The 21074-nt window shown below is 37.5% G+C and overlaps 1 protein-coding gene across 2 annotated transcripts in view; it reads right to left on the bottom strand.

The window, feature by feature from the left end:
* The window catches only part of TBC1D12 (TBC1 domain family member 12), a 116721-nt gene that overhangs the window by 12399 nt on the left and 83248 nt on the right, over nt 1-21074 (bottom strand). For both annotated transcript variants that reach the window (XM_053585230.1, XM_053585231.1), the window contains 4 exons: nt 18419-18525; nt 10811-10891; nt 7049-7137; nt 6086-6157 (listed from right to left, as the gene is read on the bottom strand). In XM_053585230.1, the coding sequence (XP_053441205.1) occupies nt 6086-6157; nt 7049-7137; nt 10811-10891; nt 18419-18525 (349 nt within the window). The remainder of the gene's footprint in view (nt 1-6085; nt 6158-7048; nt 7138-10810; nt 10892-18418; nt 18526-21074) is intronic.

Genomic DNA, 21074 nt, shown 5'->3' with positions numbered 1-21074 from the left:
AAGCTGTGTAGATGTTTGCTTCTGAGTTACTGATAGCTACTGTACATTTCTTTAATTAAAAAAAAATCATCAAGCACTTAACTCTGATAGAGGTTTGGATAATGGACTTACACAGAGAGACAACTAAGAATAACTATAGTGATACCTCTGTTTCTTCTTCGCAGCCAAATATTTTAAATGGGCTGCCTACAGTCTCTACTTTCTCAGCTCTTTTTACACTTTAACACACTTCAATATGGATTTCACTACATTACGATACTATCTTGAAGTTTCCCTTGCCAACATGACCAATAATACTTGTTGTAAAACCCCGTGGCACTATTCTACCCTCTTAGCAGCATTCCTTTAACTTCTGCGATCCACTATTCCTTGTTTTCATCCTAGTTCTCTGGCTTCTTCTGAACACCCTTGCAGACTCCACAGTAATTGCCTATTTGATTTTCTAGAATATAAGCTCCATGAGGTTAAAGATTAGAGTAGGTATAATAATTACACTCCACAAATATAAATCCTTTCCCCAGAACCTGTGAAAAATGTTGCTGTATGTGCAAAGGGGACTTTGCAGTTTTGATTAACTTAGGATCCTGAGATGGGAAGATTATCTTCAATTATCTAGGAGCCTGAAGTAATTATCACAAAGGTACTTATAAATGAAAGGGGGGGAGGCAATAGAGTTAAAAGGACATGAAGACGCTACATTGCTAACTTTGAAGATGGAGATAGAAGGCCATGAGCCAAGGAACACAGGCAGTCTGTCGAGAAGATGGAAAAGGAAAGGAAATGGGTTCTTAGACCTCCAGAAGAAATACAGCTCTGCCAATACCTTGACTTGAATCTACTAAAATCTATTTCAGACTTCTGACCTCCAGATGAGTAGGATAATAAACCTGTATTATTTGAATACACTAAGTTTGTAGTAATTTGTTACAGCAATGATAGGAAACTAATAGACCATGTCTGTTCACGATTATATTCTTAGTACCGTAATATATGCTGAATAAATAAAAGGGGCAAAGTGTTAACCAACCATCTACAATAGAATGGTAGCAAAGCAAATAGTAAGTAGAAGGGATTAAAACTATATTTAATTGACTCTAAGATGCTGTTTATTATGTTTTCTTTGTTGTTGTTGAGACAGTCTCACTCTGTTACGCAGGCATCAGCCTAGCTCAGCAACCTCAAACTCCTGGGTTCAAGCAATCCTCCTGACTCAGCCCCCACCCCTACCCACTTGTAGCTGAGACTACAGGCACCTGCCACAACACATGGCTCATTTTTCTCCATTTTTAGTAAAAATAGGGTATCATTCTTGCTCAGACTGGTCTTAAACTCCTGAGCTCAAGTGATCCTCCCCCCTTAGCCTCCCAAAGCACTAAGATTACAAGTATGAGCCACCACACCAGGACTAAGATGCTGTTTATTGTGACATCATTATTTTATACACCATTTTTTTTTCTTTTGAGACAGAGTCTCAGCTGTCACCCTGGGTAGAGCGCCATGGCATCGCAGCTCAAAGCAACCTCAAACTCTTGGGCTTAAGTGATTCTCTTGCCTCAGCCTCCCAAGTAGCTGAGACTACAGGCACCCACCACAACGCCCGGCTATTTTGTTGTTGTTGTTGTAGTTGTCGTTGTTGTTTGGTGGGCCTGGGCGGGATTCGAATCCACCAGCTCCGGTGTATGTGGCTGGCACCCTAGCTGTGTGAGCTACAGGCACCAAGCCTATAGATCATTTTTAGAAATCTTGCCACTTAAGCAATGAGATAATATTTTATTACTAATAAATTTTATTTAGGCATATGTATAAAGCTATTTATAGCTTCTTCAGATTTAGCAAATATAACTCTTATGCATATATGGAAGAAACAAGAAAAACAAAGTAATTTCTTCAATTTTATTGGAGTCAAATTCTTCTGAACATTCTGTATTACTTAACCAACTCCTGGAGTGATACAGTAAAAAGGACACTTCCCCCCACCCCCTTACTGGATTTCCTGGAGAAAAGGACACATTGTTTATATGATATTCCTGTCAAAAATGTTTAACTTGAATCTAATCATGAGAAAAATAATCAGACAAATACAAGTTAAGCCTCATTCTGCAAACAACTAGGCTTAACACTTCAAAAATGTCATTTATGACAGGTAGAAAGACTGAGGAAGTACAGATTACTACAGAATTTACTAGATTAAGGAGACTAAAGAGATATAACTACTAAACGTCACACATGACCCTGATTGGATTTTGAAAGGGGGAATATTACTGCAACTTTTCTATTCACTTGAAGTTGTTCAAAACAATAATGTAAGTAATAAAAAAAAACCACAAACAACATAAAGGCACCTATAATGGACCATTTGGGTTAAGAAATAATACTTTATCAGTTGAAGCACCCGTGTAACCCATCCACTTTCTGTCATTTGAAGTTTTTCTCTCTTCTTCTATACCTGGCTAAGATATGGAAGAGGTCATCTACTCAGATTCCCCATTCTTTGTTATCTTTGCAGACATACAGACTTTTCTTATTTGGAAGGATTTATTGGTAGTAACTACAGAGAAAGAGAACTATAACAAAAAATAAATGGGAATAATGATATGAAGCTTACAAAGTTCCTAGTAATATGTGATTCTTGGTCTCCAGTTTCTGGCTCCTCCTGAGATATTAGGAAATTTAAATGTTTTCTCACTACCACTTTGATAATACACTTACCCTATTGGCTCAGTTCACTGTAAGTGCCAGAAGATACAATCCAGGCAAAATAATAGCTACCTCCTTGCTTAAAAAGAGAAAGTTTGTATCAGACAGGTTAACACTCAAGACTCACCCAGAACTGCTTGCTCTATCCAGAAGCATCTATAACCATTTCCTTAGCATGGAAAGCTAACAGGATTCAACCAACTAAACAGTGGTGGTCTTAAACTGAATGAGCAAACCCTGGAGATACATAAAGACTTTCCAAAGTACACTGTCAAGAATAACTTAAAGAAGCTCGGTGCCTTAGCTCAGCATCTAGGGTCTGGGGGATTTGAACCTGGCCCGGGTCTGCCAAACAACAATGACAACTAAAACAACAACAACAACAAAAAAATAGCCGGGTGTTGTGGTGGGCACTTGTAGTCCCAGCTACTTGGGAGGCTGAGGTAAGAGAATCACTTAAGCCCAAGAGTTTGAGGTTGCTGTGAGCTATGATGCCACCGCACTCTACCGAGAGCGACATAATAAGACTATCTCAAAAACAAACAAAAAAATAACTTAAAGAGAATTTATTCCCAGATTCTTAATTTACATATATATTTTTTTCTTTTTTTTTGGAGAGGCAGAGTCTCACTTCTGGCCCTCGGTAGAGTGCCGTGGCCTCACACAGCTCACAGCAACCTCCAACTTCTGGGCTTAAGCGATTCCCTTGCCTCAGCCACCCAAGTAGCTGGGACTACAGGCACCCGCCACACTGCCCGGCTATTTTTTGGTTGCAGTTTGGCTGGGGCCGGGTTGGCACCCACCACCCTCGGTATATGGGGCCGGCGCCTTACCGACTGAGCCACAGGCGCCACCCTACATATATATTTTTTTCTAAACATGCTCTTTCTGAGAACATCACTGCCATTCACAGTGAAAAGTGAAAGTTATAGTTCTTAACCATTACAAAACTTAATAGGAATTACTGTGAAGTATGCAAGGTATAACCAAGGGATAATTCTAAATACTGGTTGGAGAAAGCTTCTGGCTTCTAGTCATATTATTGATACATGACTATATAAGACTGAGTGCCATTATATGAAAAAATAGAGATGAGTACTGATAATTTTGTGTCCTCATCGCTTCTGTACCACACTTATTGTACAGCCCTTGAAGGAGAGTTCCAGGAGAACAAATAAAGAGAACAGCAAAAGCAATACAGTTTGGTGACTGTGTTCTTTTGAATACAGTATAACTGGAATGTGAACCAAGTTTACCAAATTTTTCAAGAATAAAACCCACAGATAAAACTTGTGCATAACTTACAGATTTAGCATGTGTTATTAATTAGCATAGTTAACTTATTTTTTTAAATCATGACATAAAATCTTTAATATAATATAGTCTGCACTATTCTTACAATGTAAGTCTGATTTAGCTAATTGGTTATATGGTAGTCATTTTATATAAATACAATGGCCTAATAGTAATCACTTCAGCAGCACATATACAATGACCTAATAAATAGGCAGCTGGCAGGGGGGAGAAAAAAAAAAGAATATATATATATGTTTTTTTCTATGCCAAGCATGGTGGCTCACGCCTGTGATCCTAACACTCCGGGAGGCTGAGGCTGATGGATTACCTGAGCTCATGGGTTCGAGACCAGCCTGAGCCAGAGGGAGACCTCATCTCTAAAAATAGCCGGGCGTTGTGGCAGGAGCCTGTAGTCCCTGCTACTTGGGAGGCTGAGGTATGAGAATCACTTAGGCCCAAGAGTTTGACATTGCTGTAAGCTGTGATGCCACGACACTCTACCCAGGGCGACAGAATAGGACTCTGTATCAAAAAAAAAAAAAAAAAAAAAAAATTAATAAATAAAAGCAAAAGAAAAAAAATCTAGGCTAAAATGTCAGTAATAGATTATTTTGGTTAGTCTCAATAAAGGCCTTGGTATACTATAGTTTCTAGAAACTGAGAAAGGGAATGATTCTAATAACTGGTAACGTTGTTTTGCAAGTCAAATGATTAAGTCTTCTGTTTTCGATGAAATTGAAGGAGAACCTAATTGAGTTATCTGACATAATTTTAAAAATGTTTTTCTTTTTGCATTTATTATTTATCTAATTTCTCAAATGAACATGTTGTTTTCATCAGTTGTTTACTGATAATTATAACAACACAAATCAGAAAAAGAAAATTTAACATTTAGAATGTGTATAAGATCACTTCTTGGCCTTTTGACTAAGATCAAGTGTAGAATGTGTATGAAAAATAAAACAAATTAAAAATTTTAATTCATTTACGTATTTGTAGCACAAGAACAATAAGGTGATCACTAGAAGACTTTTGAACCAAAAATATATTTTTTTTCCAGAAAATAAAATTTTCTGGAAAAAATGAAATAGAAATAACCCCTTCTTGTCTCCAGTTTGACTTTCCATAGTTTTAGTTATCTATGGTTGGTCTTCATCCAAAAATACTAAATGGCAAATTCCAGAAATAAATAAGTCATAAGTTTTAAACTGCACACCTTTCTGAATAGGGTAATAAAATTTGGAGCTGCCCCATTCCATTCTGCCCAGAACATCCTGCCTATCCTGCCCATCCTGCCCAGGCATCCTGCTGCGGTGGGCACCTGTAGTCCCAGCTACTTGGGAGGCTGGGCCAAGAGAATCACTTGAGCCCAAGAGTCTGAGGTTGCTGTGAGCTGTGACGCCACTGCACTCTACCTAAGGAACAGAGTAAGACTCTGTCTCAAAAAAAAGAAAAGAAAGAAAGAAAAGAAAAGAAGTATTAACTTAGGAGGACAAAGAAAATGGAAAATGACATAAGCAGTAAATAATGTCAATAGCATTTTAGAAATTTTAATTTAAGTAAGTGGAGAATGTTGAAACAAAAATATCTCCACGGGAGGAATCCAATAATTAGCAAGCCAATTCAGCCATAAACTCCTGGAAGGCTCAGGAACTGGAAGTTACCAGGTACCTCTGAAATTGGAAGGGTAGGGCTAAAATAGGATTTGGTTGAAAGTCTGAAAAAGGAGCAAATCTCCTCTCCTATCCAGATGCCTATCCTTCTCTTAATCTGGCAGAAGATACATGGTTTATTCTCTGGAATTACAGTCAGGGAAAAAAAGAGGATTAGGGGATAAGACACCACGTGATAGCAGAGGTGTTAAATAAAAGTTTTCAAAATTACATGGTGAAGTTCTCCACAGTTCTCCCAGAAAGCTGGCAGCCAGTCAAATAATTTCCTGGCAAGTGATAAAAAGATTCCTCTCTGGCTAAGCCAATAAGCCCCAAATTCATAAAGATACAGACATTTGGGAGCTAATACAACATAAGATGTTTTGATAAGAGTAGAGATATGTTTATACTAAAAAAAACAAATTTAAACAAATACTTACATAACCAACATCAGGTCTGTAACATGTATATGCCCCTAAGATACTATGTAAGACATCGTGATATGGACCACCCTTAGGAGAGAAAAATGAAATTTGAAACTATACAAATAATTTTCTCTAACTTAATTCTCATATAACATGTTAATAACTATAGCATTTCCCAAATGACTGGCTTTAAGATATTTAATAATTGACAAAAATATTCTAAATGCATTCTGCCAAGATATTTTCTGAATGGGAAATATTTAATTCAGAACACAAAAAGCCATATAAATTCATTTGATGGATACAAGCTACATAATTTGCAAACAATTTTAAAGTCTTCTAGATCTCCTAAGAGTGTGATGACTACAGACTGCTTCATTTTATATGCCAGTGTCAGCAAGAAAAAACCATCAAGCTATACTAAGTTGTATTAATAATTTATTAACAGTACAAATTGTCATCTATTTTCTATCAATCTAAGGATACTGGAATTCTATGTATAAAGACGACTCAAATATAAAATACATATAAAATATAGTCGTTTTTCACAAAGTATAAGTAAGCAACTTCATAATAGTGTCTGTACAAAAAAAAGTTATTTCTTCCTATTTCAATGGTAATTCTAAAAAAATTTTAGTTTTATGACTAAGTTCTTTATATTTTAACAGTTAACAAAAGATTAACACAAATATCTTATAGAATAAAAAGCAAAGAAATTCACCATAATAAAAATTCATCAAGAACCTACTAATAAAAGGTATTACATGCTATGTTAACTATAATGTATTCCGGTCAGTGGAATAAAATAATAGAAATTCTTTTAAATTGTTCCTATTTTTATGTTTTTTATATTAAGACCTCCAATTTTTCTAGTTTTTCCTTCTTATAATAAAAATAATAGGTATGCATTTAGAGAATTTGTTCCATTGGACATTAGAAGATGTTTTTTAAGTATTACAGCTGGCTAGAAACCCTCACCTTCTGAAAGATGTAGAGAGATGGAAATGTACGGGATATGTCCAACTTAATTAACTCCAGACTGGCCTCTCGATCAGCAATAGATACACCTGCATTTGCCAAGCAGATAAAATTTAAATGATCACTTGGCTGTAACAAGTTCAGTTTTATAAACAGAATGATCACATAGCATATGTGCTATTTAAGGAAAGTTAAAAACTGAAAATCAAGAAATTACAAGAAATGTCACATGGCTTTTGTTAGATCTTATGAAGAAAATATCTATTCGTTTATCACATTTGTCAGAAAATTATATGGTGAAGGATTTCTGCTTCCAGTTTTTGTAGAAAACAGAGGTAAAACATCATTCCCATCGTAACAACTAGGAAAAGAAATACAAATATCACATTTAAAAAAAAAATCAGAGAGCTCCAGATATAGAGAGATCTAGAGGATTTAAATTCCAGAAAGAAAAGATCCTTTCTGAGGTAAGTGGATATGACAGTGGCTGTTTTCTTTCTAGAGACATCTGCCAAGTCTGGGCATGGGCTTAGAATCAAGCTTCGCATAGATAAAGGTACTCTGCCGGGGGAAAAGAGAAACCAGAAGACCTTTTCATGGCCAAATAAAATTAAAGTGATAGTAATCTGGTGATCTGAAGGTATATCTGGTTTTCCCCTTTGAGACTTTTCTGTGTGCCGGCCAGGCTGGAAAGGGAGAATGAAATCACCCAAGTCACATGATTCTTAGGAGAGTGTCTCACTAGATCAGCAGTTCTCAACCTGTGAGTCATGACCCCTTTGTAACAATGAAAATACATCCTGCATATCATATATTTACATTACAATTCATAACAGTAGCAAAATTACAGTTATGGTAACCTTACTTTATGAAGTAGCAACGAAAATAATTTTATGGTTGGGGGTCACCACAACATGAGGAACTGTATTAAAGGGTTGCGGCATTAGGAGACATTAGGCAGGTTGAGAACCATTGCACTAGATAGAGATGCTTATAATCAAAATAGGACAATTCTGGGGGGCACCCATAGCTCAGTAGTTAGGCGCCGGGAACATGCTCCAGGGCTTGTAGGTTTGAACCTGGCCTGGGCCTGCTAAATAAAAAAATGGCTTGGCGCCCGCAGCTCAATGAGTAGGGCACCAGCCACATACACCAAGGCTGGTGGGTTCGAGCCCAGCCTGCACTTACTAAACAACAATGACAACTGTAACCAAAAATAGCCGGGCATTGTGGCAGGCACCTGTATTAGTGCCAGCTACTTGGGAGTCTGAGGGAAGAGAATCACTTGAGCCCAAGAATTTGAGGTTCGTGTAGCTATGATGCCACGGCACTCTACCAAGGGTGACAAAGTGAGACTCTGTCTCAATTTAAAAAAAAGGACAATTCTTCCCAAACCTGATATAAACTAAATCTATTTCAAGCTACAACCTTGCCAAACCTAGCTCAATTACTGATTTAATTGAGGTGATAAACTGTAATCCAACTGCCTCAAGTGTGCTTCTTTGGCAAAAGAAACCTCTGCATATGCATGTTATAAAAATGTCTGGCGTACATTTTTAAAATGTAAGATATGCAAAAAAGCAGGAAAATGTGACTTATAAGCAAAGAGAAAACCAGCAGTAGAAGCAGATCTGCAGATAATGAAGTACTAGAATTAACAGATAAGAACATTATTATAAGACAAAAGAAGAAAAAATGAAGAAAATGTATGGGATAGAAAGATGAAAACTTTCAACAAAGAAATCAAATTTATAAAAAGAACAAAGTTCATCTTCTAGAATTACAAATATCTAAAATTAAAAACTCATTAGACAGATTTAATAGTAGACTGGACAGAGCAGAAGAAAGTATTAGTGAACTTGATCACAGATCAATAAAAATCATCGAAACTGAACCACAGAAAGAAAAAAAAATTTTTTTAAGTATGTTAAGAGGCTTATGAAACATTGTTAAATAGCCTAGCATACATATAAACTGGAGTCTTAGAAGAATAAATGAGATAAGAAGCAATATTTGAAAAGATAATGGCCAAAAAGCTAAATTACAACTGCAAATTATAAACATTTAGGAAATAAAACTAATTTAAATAGAACACTGCTTCTGTTTGGATCTGTCCATAACATTCAATGTATTTCTACTGAAGTGCAACCATCATCATTTATTCATAATAAAGTGTTTCAAAAGTGAATGTTCATAATTTTAACTCTTATAATTTTAATGTTTCATAAAAATAAATTTTAAAAGAATGATGAAATGGCTGATGCCCTGCCAATATAAAGCTTCTACATCTTCACCTGCTGTACACTTTTAGTTCTCCACTAAAAGCTGACATATCTAACAGGCCTCGGGATGATACTTAGACTCTAAGTCAAGTCCTCTCTCTAATCTTAGTCTATTTTCTTCACCAAAATCTTTACCTTTCTAAAACATAAAAAGGAGCTTTCAAATTATTTAGCAGAGTTGTTTATACTGAGAGAAAAGCACTATGAGATACATACCTATTCTCCCTCCAAAGCTGTGTTCATTTTAGAGTTTTACTTATAGGCAAGAAAAGAGGTTTGCTTTCTATGAAGTTTAACAAATATGGAAAAGTAACTAGCAAAAATAGGCCCCCATTATTCAAGGAGAATAAATGGTTAAATACATTTATCTAAATTTAATAAACCATGAAAACAAGAAAAGTGTTCCTGTTTTCTCCAAAATGTTTAGTTAAAAAAAAGATAAGGGTAGGGCGGCGCCTGTGGCTCAGTGAGTAGAGCGCCGGCCCCGTATGCTGGGGGTTCGGACCCAGCCCCAGCCAAACTGCCAAAAGAAAAATAGCCGGGCGTTGTGGCGCGCACCTGTAGTCCCAGCTGCTCGGGAGGCTGAGGCAAGAGAATCGCGTAAGCCCAAGAGTTAGCGGTTGCTGTGAGCTGTGTGATGCCACGGCACTCTACCCGAGGCAGTACAGTGAGACTCTGTCTCTACAAAAAAAAAAAAAAAAAAAAAAGATGAGGGTGGAGGGAAAAGATGGGTCTACGGGTCAGTTAAATGAACAAAGGATAAGGCATAATAAGAATTAATAAATAAGGCCAGGCACAGTGGCTCATGCCTGGAATCCCAGCACTCTGGGAGGCTGATGTGGGTAGATGGCCTGAAATCACAGGTTGGAGACCAGCCTGAGCCAGACTAAGACCTCGTCTCTAAAAATAGCTAAGCATTGTGGCAGGTGCTTGTAGCCCCAGCTACTTGGGAGCCTGGGGCAAGAGAATCACTTAAGCCCAAAAGTTTGAGGTTGCTGTGAGCTATGACGTCACAGCACTCTATGGAAGGCAACAAAGTGAGACTCTGTCTCAAAAAAAAAAAAAAAAGAATTATAAATAATATACTAGAGAGTGAATAGAAGTCAGTGGGTGCAGAAAAGATAAGTGAGCTGTAAAGGTAATGTATCTTAAAGTAAAGTAAAAGCTTGGCCTAAAAATATTTCATTCCACTAGCCTTACTGTTGTGATTAAAATCCTGGGCTCTGGAGTCCAACAAACCTATGTGTATATCCCAGCTTGCCTGCTTACAAGTTATTTAGCTACTCTAGGCCTTAATTTCCTCTTACCTAATTCGAAATAATATCACCTACTGAAACAGTTAAAATTAAATGAGATGATGTATGTAAAACATAACTACAGATCCTGACACATGGTACAATCTCATGCTATCATCCTCAGTAGCTAAATTTTCATCCTAAAATTCTTATTTAAAACAAACAAACAAAAAAAAAAAACATACCTTCTGTATCATTCTCTGAACTTGTTTCACTGAAGCTTTTCCACCGTTCTTTTGCTCTTGAAAGGAAGATTTCATAAAGTTCTGGGAGGAAAAAAAGAACAAAAATTCATAAGTAAAAGAAATGAAATACATTCACAAATTCTTATTTTTATTCTTTATCCATTATAGGTCAGGTATCTCTGAGGCTGGTATCAAAAAAGTGGAAAACTGAAGTACCCGATTCCACCAAAACTATCCAGTATACAACCAGCAAATAAAAACTAATGCAGAGTGATCATTAAAGTAGCTACAATATAGAATGTATGTATGAGACAGAAGAGAGGCTTCTACTAAAGGGATATTATTGTAGAACAGCAGAAACATGATTTTAGGAGTCAGTCAGCTAGATTCAAATTCCAGCTCAGCCACTTACTACCTATGGAACTTCAAAAAAGTTACTTAACCACTCTGGAACTTGGCTTTCTTCATCTGTAAAGTGGAGAAAACAACACCTGTTCATAGGGTTACTAATGCTTATGTAAAGCTCCTGGTATCCTTTCGCCCCTCAATAAATGGAAGCTTTTGCTTTTTTTCTTTCCTGAAACTGGTTGCTCCACCTATATTTCATACAGATTTAGTCTAAGAAGCAACATACAAAAATATCTACCCCTATTTTTTTTAACTCAAGAGTCCAGTCACTGTACTTCTATATGTATGACCTCATAACTTCAACAAAAGAAGTGATTAAGAAATTTTTTTTCTCAGTTCTTGAATTTTAATTGGCTTTACTTTGTAATTCAGCATTACAAATATTTGAAATGACATGAAAATAGTAGATTTCAGGGACTGAAGAAAAGCAAAAAATATTTTTTGCCCAAACATTGACATTTATATATTGTCCAAAATATAGAACATTCTGGGGACCAAGAGCTGTATTTCTTGCCCAAACACCAACATTTATATATTGTCCAAAATGCAGAACATTTGGGGGGCTAAGTGCCTCTTCTGCCAGTAGTTTGGAAGACTGAGGTGGAGAGGATCACTTGAGCCCAGGAGTTTGAGACTAGCCTGAGTAACATAGCAAGACCACCATCTATACCAAAAAAAATTTTTTAGGCCGGGCGCAGTGGCTCAAGCCTGTAATCCCAGTACTTGGGAGGCTGAGTCAGGTGGATTGCTTCAGCTCATGAGTTAGAGCCTGAGCCAGAGAGAGATCCCCGTCTCTAAAAAATAATCGGGCATTGTGGTGGACACCTGTAGTCCCATACATTTGGGAGGCTGAGGCAAGAGAATCGCTTAAGCCCAAGAGGTTGCTGTGAGCTGTGACACCACCACACTCAACCAAGGGCGACAAACACCTTCTGGGGGCAAGACATGATTGCAAGAGGGACTTTACCTAACAAATGCAATCAGTGTAACCTGGCTTATTGTACCCTCAATGAATCCCCAACAATAAAAAAAAAAAATTTTTTTTTTTTTTAAATTGCCAGGCATGGTGGCACATATCTTGGAAAGCTGAAGAAAGATTGCTTGAGCCTAAGAGTTCAAGGCTGCAGTGAGCTATGATCATGCTATTGCACTCCAGTCTGGGTAACAGAGCAAGACCCTGTCTCTTAAAAAAAGCAATCAAAACATTTTTGCTTCAATTAATTCTTTTAAAAATCTTGTTTGTAAGGGTAATACCTAAGCATAGCTGTAAAAAATTCAAACCATACAAAATAGTATAGAGTAAAAAATAAATTCCCTCCCCTCAGATGCGAATGTGCTTACCAGAGCTCTCAAAAGTGAAAATACACATGCACAAATATGTGTGTGTACGTACACACATCCTCTTTTTATTTTTTATTTTTTGCAGTTCTACTTGTAATTCTTTTAGGAACCTTTATACTATTTTCCATAGCATCTATATTTTATATTCCCACTACCAGTGCACTAGGGTTCAAATTCCTCCACTCCCTAGCCAACACTCATTACTTTCTTTTTCCTTGATAATGTCCATCATAAGACACATCCTCTTTTTTAAAAATGCAAAGTGACAACAACATATTACATGCTCTGGTGTGTATCTTACTTTGTTACAATGCAGGTTTTTCCATTTTATTAGATAACAGACTTACTCTTTTTCTGTTTAACAACTGCATAGCATTCCAATGTATAACTATATCATAATAATTATTCTTATATTGCCAAGAATCAGATCACTATTAGCAGACTAGATTGTGTATATTTCAAACAGACTCTCCCTATTGTAATCTCTTCTCCCCTCTATTCACTTTTCATTACTACTTAATGATTTATAAAGAAGAAAGTAAAACAAAAAAAAACTATCAAACTTAAAATTCCTATTATTCTGCCCAAATCCATCAATGGTTTTATAGAAGAGGTGAATAAAATTTTAAATATTTATACATACAATTATTTGGGGCTTATCAGGCATCTAATTGTGTATAAATATACTTTTTTATTGCAAGCTGTTCTAAGCCAGTCAGTCAGCTTCATTATTCTACCCAAATTTTAAAACTGCCTTTCAAAAAGAAAAGCTGATAAGACAAGTCCACTACTTTTGAAAGTCACAGAATTGATCCAGTAATAAAAGTGTGTAATGCAGGTTAAAACATCAAATAACATCTCTCCAGGTAACATTTATAGTGCTTGTCTCTAAAAAGAAGACCTGCACCTCAGTTCAATTCCATACTTGGCTCCTCATGTCACACTTAATTCGACTCTACAAAGGGGGAGCTTAAAGCAGGCGTAAAGATGGTACACATCAGACTTGAACCGAGAATATTCTGATTTCAGCATGTTCCGCCTTCTGATCTTGCAACATTGATATCATATATACTCTCAGCAAAATGCATTTTTCACTCTAATGTTACATTAGCACAAATGACTGTCAGAAAAAACCTTTGAGATAGTTAATAATTTTACCCTCATTTTACAGAGGAAGAAAAGTAAGACTTCTAGATGTTAAGTAATTTGCCCAAGGTAGCAAACCTAACATATACAGTGGAACAAATATTTGAACCACATTTGAGCGACTTTAGTTAGAGTCCTTACTCTTAGCTCCTATTACTAGTACTTATAATGTTCGTGATTAAGACAAATGCAACAGGAGTAAAAATTACCAAATTCAGCCAAAAGTAAAGAAGACTATTAAAAATAAAATTCAACCAAAATTTAGCATCTTGAGCCAGCATGGTGGCTCATGCCTATAATCAAATCCTAGCACTATGGTGGCCAAGGCAGAAGGATCACTTGAGGCAGGAGTTGGAAGCAGTCTGAGCACAAGAAAGGCCCTGTCTCTACCAAAAGTAGAAATAACAGGCAGGTGTGAAGGTGTGCACCTACAGTCCCAGCTGCCCAGGAGACCGAGGCAGGAAGATCACTTGACTCTAGGAGTTTGAGGTTGCAGTGAGCTATGATGATACCACTGCACTTTGTTTGGGACAACAGAGTGAGACTCTGTCTCAAAAAATATTTTTCTTGAAATTTCCACCACTAATGAAAAGAAGAGAATCAACACATATCCCATTCCTGAATACGTATACGTTTAGTGAAGAAAACCTAAAATTACTTTGAAAGTAAATGATCCAGTTGTTATAAAACTTTATAAATTTCAAGCTCCAGAAATTTGTGACCTTTTGATTACAGTGTCACAAACATTAACACCAATTTAACCAATATTTTAATGTCTAAGTCATCAAGACACCTTGCATTCTAAAGTCAGTTATCAATAAAAAGAAACACTGTAAGCAAAATTTCAAATAACCACCAATACCTCATTACCCTATCTGTATAAAACTGATTTATACAATTTTTTTTTTTTTTTGAGACAGAGTCTATGTCTCCCTCAGTAGGGTGCTATGGCATCACAGCTCACAGCAACCTTAAACTCTTGGGCTTAAGCAAGTCTCTTGCCTCAGCCTCCCAAGTAGCTGGGACTACAGGCACCCACCACAACACCAGGCTATTTTTTTTTTTTGGTTGTAGTTGTCACTGTTGTTTGGCAGACCTGGGCTGGGTTCGAACCCACAGCTCCTGTGTATGTGACTGGCACCTTAGCTGCTGAGATAATAGGTGCTGAGCCTGATTCATAAGATTTTACAATTATAATGCTTTAAAATTCTTTTTTTTTGACACAGAGCCTCAAGCTACCGCCCTGGGTAGAGTGCCATAGCGTCACAGCTTACAGCAACCTCCATCTCCTGGGCTTAAGTGATTCTCTTGCCTCAGCCTCCCAAGTAGCTGGGACTACAGGCACCGCCACAATGCCTGGCTAATTTTTTGGTTGTAGTTGTCATTGTTTGGCAGGCCCAGGCCAGATCCGAACCTGCCAGCTCTGGTGTACATGGCTGGTGCCTTGCCGCTTGAGCTACAGGTGCCACCTAAAATTCTTAATATTAAAGATATTCAAAATCTAACTGAAAGTTGTGGTTATAATATAAAAACATTTTCTTTTAATCTGTTCCGAATGGAGAAGACAAAAGGAACCTTGGTTTATATTTGTTTTTCTTTTTTGAGACAGAGCCTCAAGCTGTCTCCCTGGGTAGAGAGCTGTGGCATCACAGCTCACAGCAACTCCAACTCCTGGGCTCAAGCTATTTTCCTGCCTCCACCTCCCAGGTAGCTGGGACTAAAGGTGCCTGCCACATGCCCAGCTATTTTTTGGTTGCAGCTGTCATTGTTGTTTGGCAGCCCGGGCTGGATTTGAACCCGCCAGCTCAGGTGTATGTGGTTGGCACCTTAGCCACTTGAGCCACAGGCACCAAGCCCTTTGGTTTATATTTGGAAAAAACAGTTAACTTATGTAAAATCTCTTAATCTTTTCTTTTTTTTTTTTTTTGAGACAAAGTCTCACTCTGTTGCCCTGGGGGGAGTGCTGTGGCATCACAGCTCACAGCGACCTCAGACTCCTGGGCTCAAGCCATCCTCTTGCCTCAGTTTTACAAGTAGCTGGACCTATAGGCACCTACCACGCTGCCCAGCTAGTTTTTCTATTTTTAGTAGAGTCAGGGTCTTACCCTTGTTCAGGCTGGTCTTGAACGCCTGAGTTTAAGCAATCCACCTGCATTGGCCTCCCAGAGTCCTAGAATTACAGACGTGAGCTACCTTGCCTTTTTTTTTTTTTTTTGAGACTAAGTCTTGCTTGCCTGGGTTAGAGTGCCATGGCATCAGCCTAGCTTACAGAAACATCAAACTCCTGGGTTCAAGCAATCCTCCTACCTTAGCCTCCCAAGTAGCTGGAACTACAGGTGCCTGCCAACTTTTTCTATTTTTCTTTTTTTTTTTTTTTTTTGGTTTTTGGCCAGGGGTAGGTTTGAACCCACCACCTCCGGCATATGGGACCGGCGCCCTACTCCTTGAGCCACAAGCGCCGCCCAACTTTTTCTATTTTTAATAGAGATGGGGGTGGTCTCGCTCTTGCTCAGGCTGGTCTAGAACTCCTGAGGTCAAAGGATCCTCCTGCCTTGGCCTCCCTGAGTGCTAGGATTACACGTATAAGCCACCGAGCCTAGCCTTAAGCCTTCCTTTAAATTCAATTTCTAAAAGTTTTTTCAAAAGTTCTTTTAAAACAACATGCTCATTACAGGACACTTGTGAAAATCAATTCACAAAATTATACATAATCATAATATCCAAGATTGGCATCATTTTTATAACTTAAAGATAAACATTTTGGGTTTTGTTATAATTCTATCTAATTATATATGTATAATGTTTATTGCTGCAATGAACATTCTTGTAAAAAAAAACCCGATTATTTCCTTAGAGTCAATTATGAGAACTAGAATAGGTCAAAAGTTATCTTTGAGACTTTTGGTATATATTTCCAAGTTATTTTCAGTCATACCCCATATGGGTAATTCTCATTCACTTTAATACTTTTAATATGAGGGATGAAAAACTACTTTGATGTTGCTTTAACATATATGTCTCTGATTTGGCTATCACAAGGAAAATGGTTAAATGAATTACAGTACAGCCAAACTGTGAAATACAACATAGGTATACGACGTCTGAGGTAGACTTGTATGTACTGACATAGAGGGATGTTCAATAGAGTATAGTGTAAACTAAGCAAGCCACAGAATTGTCTTATGGCATTAATCTGGGGGGGGGGAAGAATAAAGAAAAAGAAAAAGAAAAGCCTTAAAAACTATTATATGTAGATGGATACTTTTTTATGTACATAAGTACATTAAAAAAAATATCTGAGAGAATACAGACCAAATTGCTAACAGTGCTTACAGCAGGTTTGAGAATAGGAGTTTGGGTGAAAGAGTGGAAGAGTCTTGTACTTTACTACTTTTTGTATTTTTTTTTTTTTTTCAAAAAATTAGGAAGAAAAAATTTAGAGGTAACACTGACAATATATTATTTCTATTGTACTAGAGTCCCTAAGGCATTCTCTAGTAACTTTGCACAGCATTAACATTACCACTCAGATCAATTCAGCATTTTCATGAGCTATTTATTTTCCACTATTTGATACTATCTTAATTTTTTTCAACTTTCTTTAAAGAGAGGTGTCAGGCTATATTGCCCAGGCTGGCTTCATATTCTTTGCTTCAAGTGATCCACAGCCTACAGAATAACTGGGATTATAGGTGAACACCATCGCACCCAGCAATATTATCCTAATTTTATTAATTTTTTAAACATTAATCAAAACTAGCCTATATTATTACTATTATCTATCAAGGTTTTAAGCAGCTTAAGAAAATAAGACAACTCTTTGAAACTCATCTTTTTCTATCTTTTAAACTATAAGATGTTTAAATTTTAAAAAATCTGAATGGACTGGTTTAGGTAAAGAAGTTAAAAAAAAAATTCTAGTCTTCCTCTAATATTTACTTTTTTTTTGAGACAAGAGTCTTAAGCTATTGCCCTGGGTACAGTGCCGTGGCATCACAGCTCACAGCAACCGCCTACTCTTGGGCTCAAGCGATCCTCTTGCCTCAGTTTTCTTTCTTTCTTTTTTTTTTTTCTATTTTTAGTATAGACGGGGTCTCACTCTTGCTCAGGTTGGTCTCAAAGTTGTGAGCTCAAGCAATCCACCCACTCGGCCACCCACAGTGCTAGGATTACAAGGCATGAGCCACCACGCCTGGCTACATTTTGTTTTTTTTTTTAGTAAAAAGGAAGTGTTTTCACAATTAAAATGCTTTCTTTTTTCTTGTATATATTTATTCATTCACTAGAATCCAAGAAGTTTAGTATTTGGATTCTAACAATATTACTGATAGTTGCCAACTAAAGGAAAAACCACCAGGCATCGTGGATCATATATGTGGTTCTAGATACTTAAGAGGCTGAGGTGGGAGGATCACTTATGTCCAGGAGTTCAAGGTTGCAGTGAGCTATGACTATGTGACTACACTCCAAAGTGGGCAACATGAAGAAAGACTCTGTCTCAAAAAATTAATTAATTAAAAACCACAAATCTTATTTATAAAGTATAATAACTTACTTAATAAACCATAACAGGTTTTGGGGGGATGAAGCATGCTCTTAAAAATGACATTACATGTGGTAATGCCTTTGTAAATGGCCACTCTACTAATGTGCTTTTTAACTCTGGAGATGGCTATTTGTATGTATGGGAGTAACTGAACATGGAATACAAACCAGGAGTGATATTTAGTTCATTTCCTACAGCTAGACTCCAAACTTTCCCACGAACACTAGGGGGCAATCCCTGCCACCACAATTCTCGAACTCTTCTTGTACTATGCCTAGAATTAAAGGAGGAGAAAAAAGGAGAAAGTTACTTTTCATACCAAAAATACTAATTGCATGATGGTTTACCTAGTCTATGGCCAAGTGATCAAATGATTTTTAAGAATATAGAAAATGATATATGCAATACATTCTTTCCTTTGAGTTCAAGTTTGCAGACAAAAAAAGCCTACAAATACATAATACCCCCAAAGGCAGACGATAGTAATATAAAGCAAACTGGTTTCTATAAATGCCACTTACACCAAGGATACAATAAGAGAATCAGAAATATGTGGACAATTATTAAAAAAACAGGATAAAAGGGAGCTGATATGTGATGCAGATTCAGTACCAAAAAACAAAACCATTGAGAATTTATTATATAGGTAAGGCTCTAAGGAGCAGTGAATTCCACTCAAAGAGTGTGGGCTTTAAAGTCAGATGGAACTGAGTTCAAATCTAGTTTAACCCTTCACTAATTGTATAACCTTGGGCAAATCACTTAACCTCTCTGACCCTGAGTTTCCCTATATGATAAATGGGAGTAAAAATAGATATACCTTATAAAAGTTGTAAGAATCAACTGCAATTACTTATGTAAGGAGTCTAATATGTGTCACATTATGCCAATATTCAACAAATTCCCAATGTACATTGTACATCAGGCATTGCAGAAGATATCACCAACTCTCCGGTCCAGAGAGAACAGAAAGCATATACAAAAGTATTACCAGAACATAAAAGGCAATATAAAGAAAGAAATTCTGTCATTTGTGATAACATGGAGGAACCTGGAGGACAGCATGCTAAGTGAAGTAAAATAGGCACAGAAAAACAAATACATGATCTCCATATGTAGAGTCCAAAAATGTTGAGCTGGCCAGGCCCGGTGGCTCATGTCTGTGATCCTAGCACTCAGGGAGGCCGAGGAGGGTGGATTGCTTGAGCTCAGGAGTTTAAGACCAGCCTGAGCAAGAGCAAGACTCCGTCTCTACTAAAAATAGAAAAACTAACCAGGCATCATGGCAGGCACCTGTATCCCAGCTACTCAGGAGACTGAGGCAAGAGGATCACTTGAGCCAGGAGTTTGAGGTTTGCTGTGAGCTATGATGCCACAGCACTCTACCTAGAGTGACAGAGCAAGACTCTAACTCAAAACAAAACAACAACAAAAAGAATAACTACAGTGGCACCCATAGCTCAGTGGGTAGGGCACCAGCCACACACACCAAGGTGGTGGGTTTGAACCCAGCCAGGGCAGCTAAAAAACAATGACAACTGCAATAAAAAAAAAAAAAAAAGCCAGGGCTTAATGCCTGTGGCTGAAGCGGCTAAAGCGCCAGCCACATACTTCTGAGCTGGCGGGTTCGAATCCAGCCCAGGACCACCAAACATCAATGATGGCTGCAACCAAAAACATAGCCGAGCGTTGTGGCAGGCGCCTGTAATCCTACCTACTGGGGAGGCGGAGGCAGGAGAATGGCTTGAGCCACAGCACTCTACCCAGGGCGACAGTCTGAGGCTGTGTCTCAAAAAAAAAAAAAAAAAGAGAAAAAAATAGCCAGGTGGTGTGGCCGGCGCCTGTAATCTCAGCTACTTGGGAGGCTGAGGCCAAGAGAATCTCACTTAAGCCCAAGAGTTTGAGGTTGCCATGAGTTGTGATGCCACAGCCCTCTACCCAGGGCCACATAGTGAGACTCTGTCTCAAAAAAAAAAAAAAACAAGAATGGTAACTATAATCAATAATAATATTTGCTTGGTGCCTGTAGCTCAGTGAGTAGGGCACCAGCCACACACACCGAAGCTGGCAGGTTCAAGCCCAGCTCCAGCCTGTTAAACAACAATGACAACTGCAACAAAAAAATAGCCAGGCATTGTGGCAGGTACCTGTAGTCCCAGCTACTCGAGAGGCTAAGACAAGAGAACTGTTTAAGCCCATGAGTTTGAGGTTGCTGTGAGCTGTGACACCACACCACCCCACCAAGAGCAACATTGTGAGACTCTGTCTCAAAAAAGAAAATAAATAATAATAATAATAATGTAGTATATATTTCAAAACTGGTAAATGAGTAGATTTCACTTACAAAACATAGTAATGTTGAGGGGATGGATTTGTTAATTAGCTTGATTTAATCATTCCACAATGTAAACATTATACCCCATAAATGTATACAATTGTATAAATATAGACAATTATTATTTACCAATTAAAAAAAGATGTTGGCTAAGAAGTAAAAATAAATAAAAGGCAAGATAAAGCAAGAGGATATTAGTTTCAAAGTATGATGATGGGACGTTTACATAAAGGAAAGATTATATGTAATATATTTTATTGATTGTGAGAAGCATTTAAGTATCAATAAATGTACCTTACAACACATGTACTTATTTGAGACAGAGTCTCACTGTGTTGCCCTCTATAGAGTGCCATATTGTCACAGCTCACAGCAACCTCAAATTCTTGGGCTTAAGGGATTATCTTGCCTCAGTCTCCCAGGTAGCTGGGACCATAGGCACTCGCCACAGCACCTGGCTATTTTTGCTGTTGTTGAAGTTGTAATTG

This window comes from Nycticebus coucang, chromosome 3 (assembly GCF_027406575.1).
Source record: "Nycticebus coucang isolate mNycCou1 chromosome 3, mNycCou1.pri, whole genome shotgun sequence".
NCBI lineage: Eukaryota > Metazoa > Chordata > Mammalia > Primates > Lorisidae > Nycticebus > Nycticebus coucang.
Note: the sequence above shows the minus strand (reverse complement) of the source record. Positions and strands in the feature narration are given on the sequence as shown.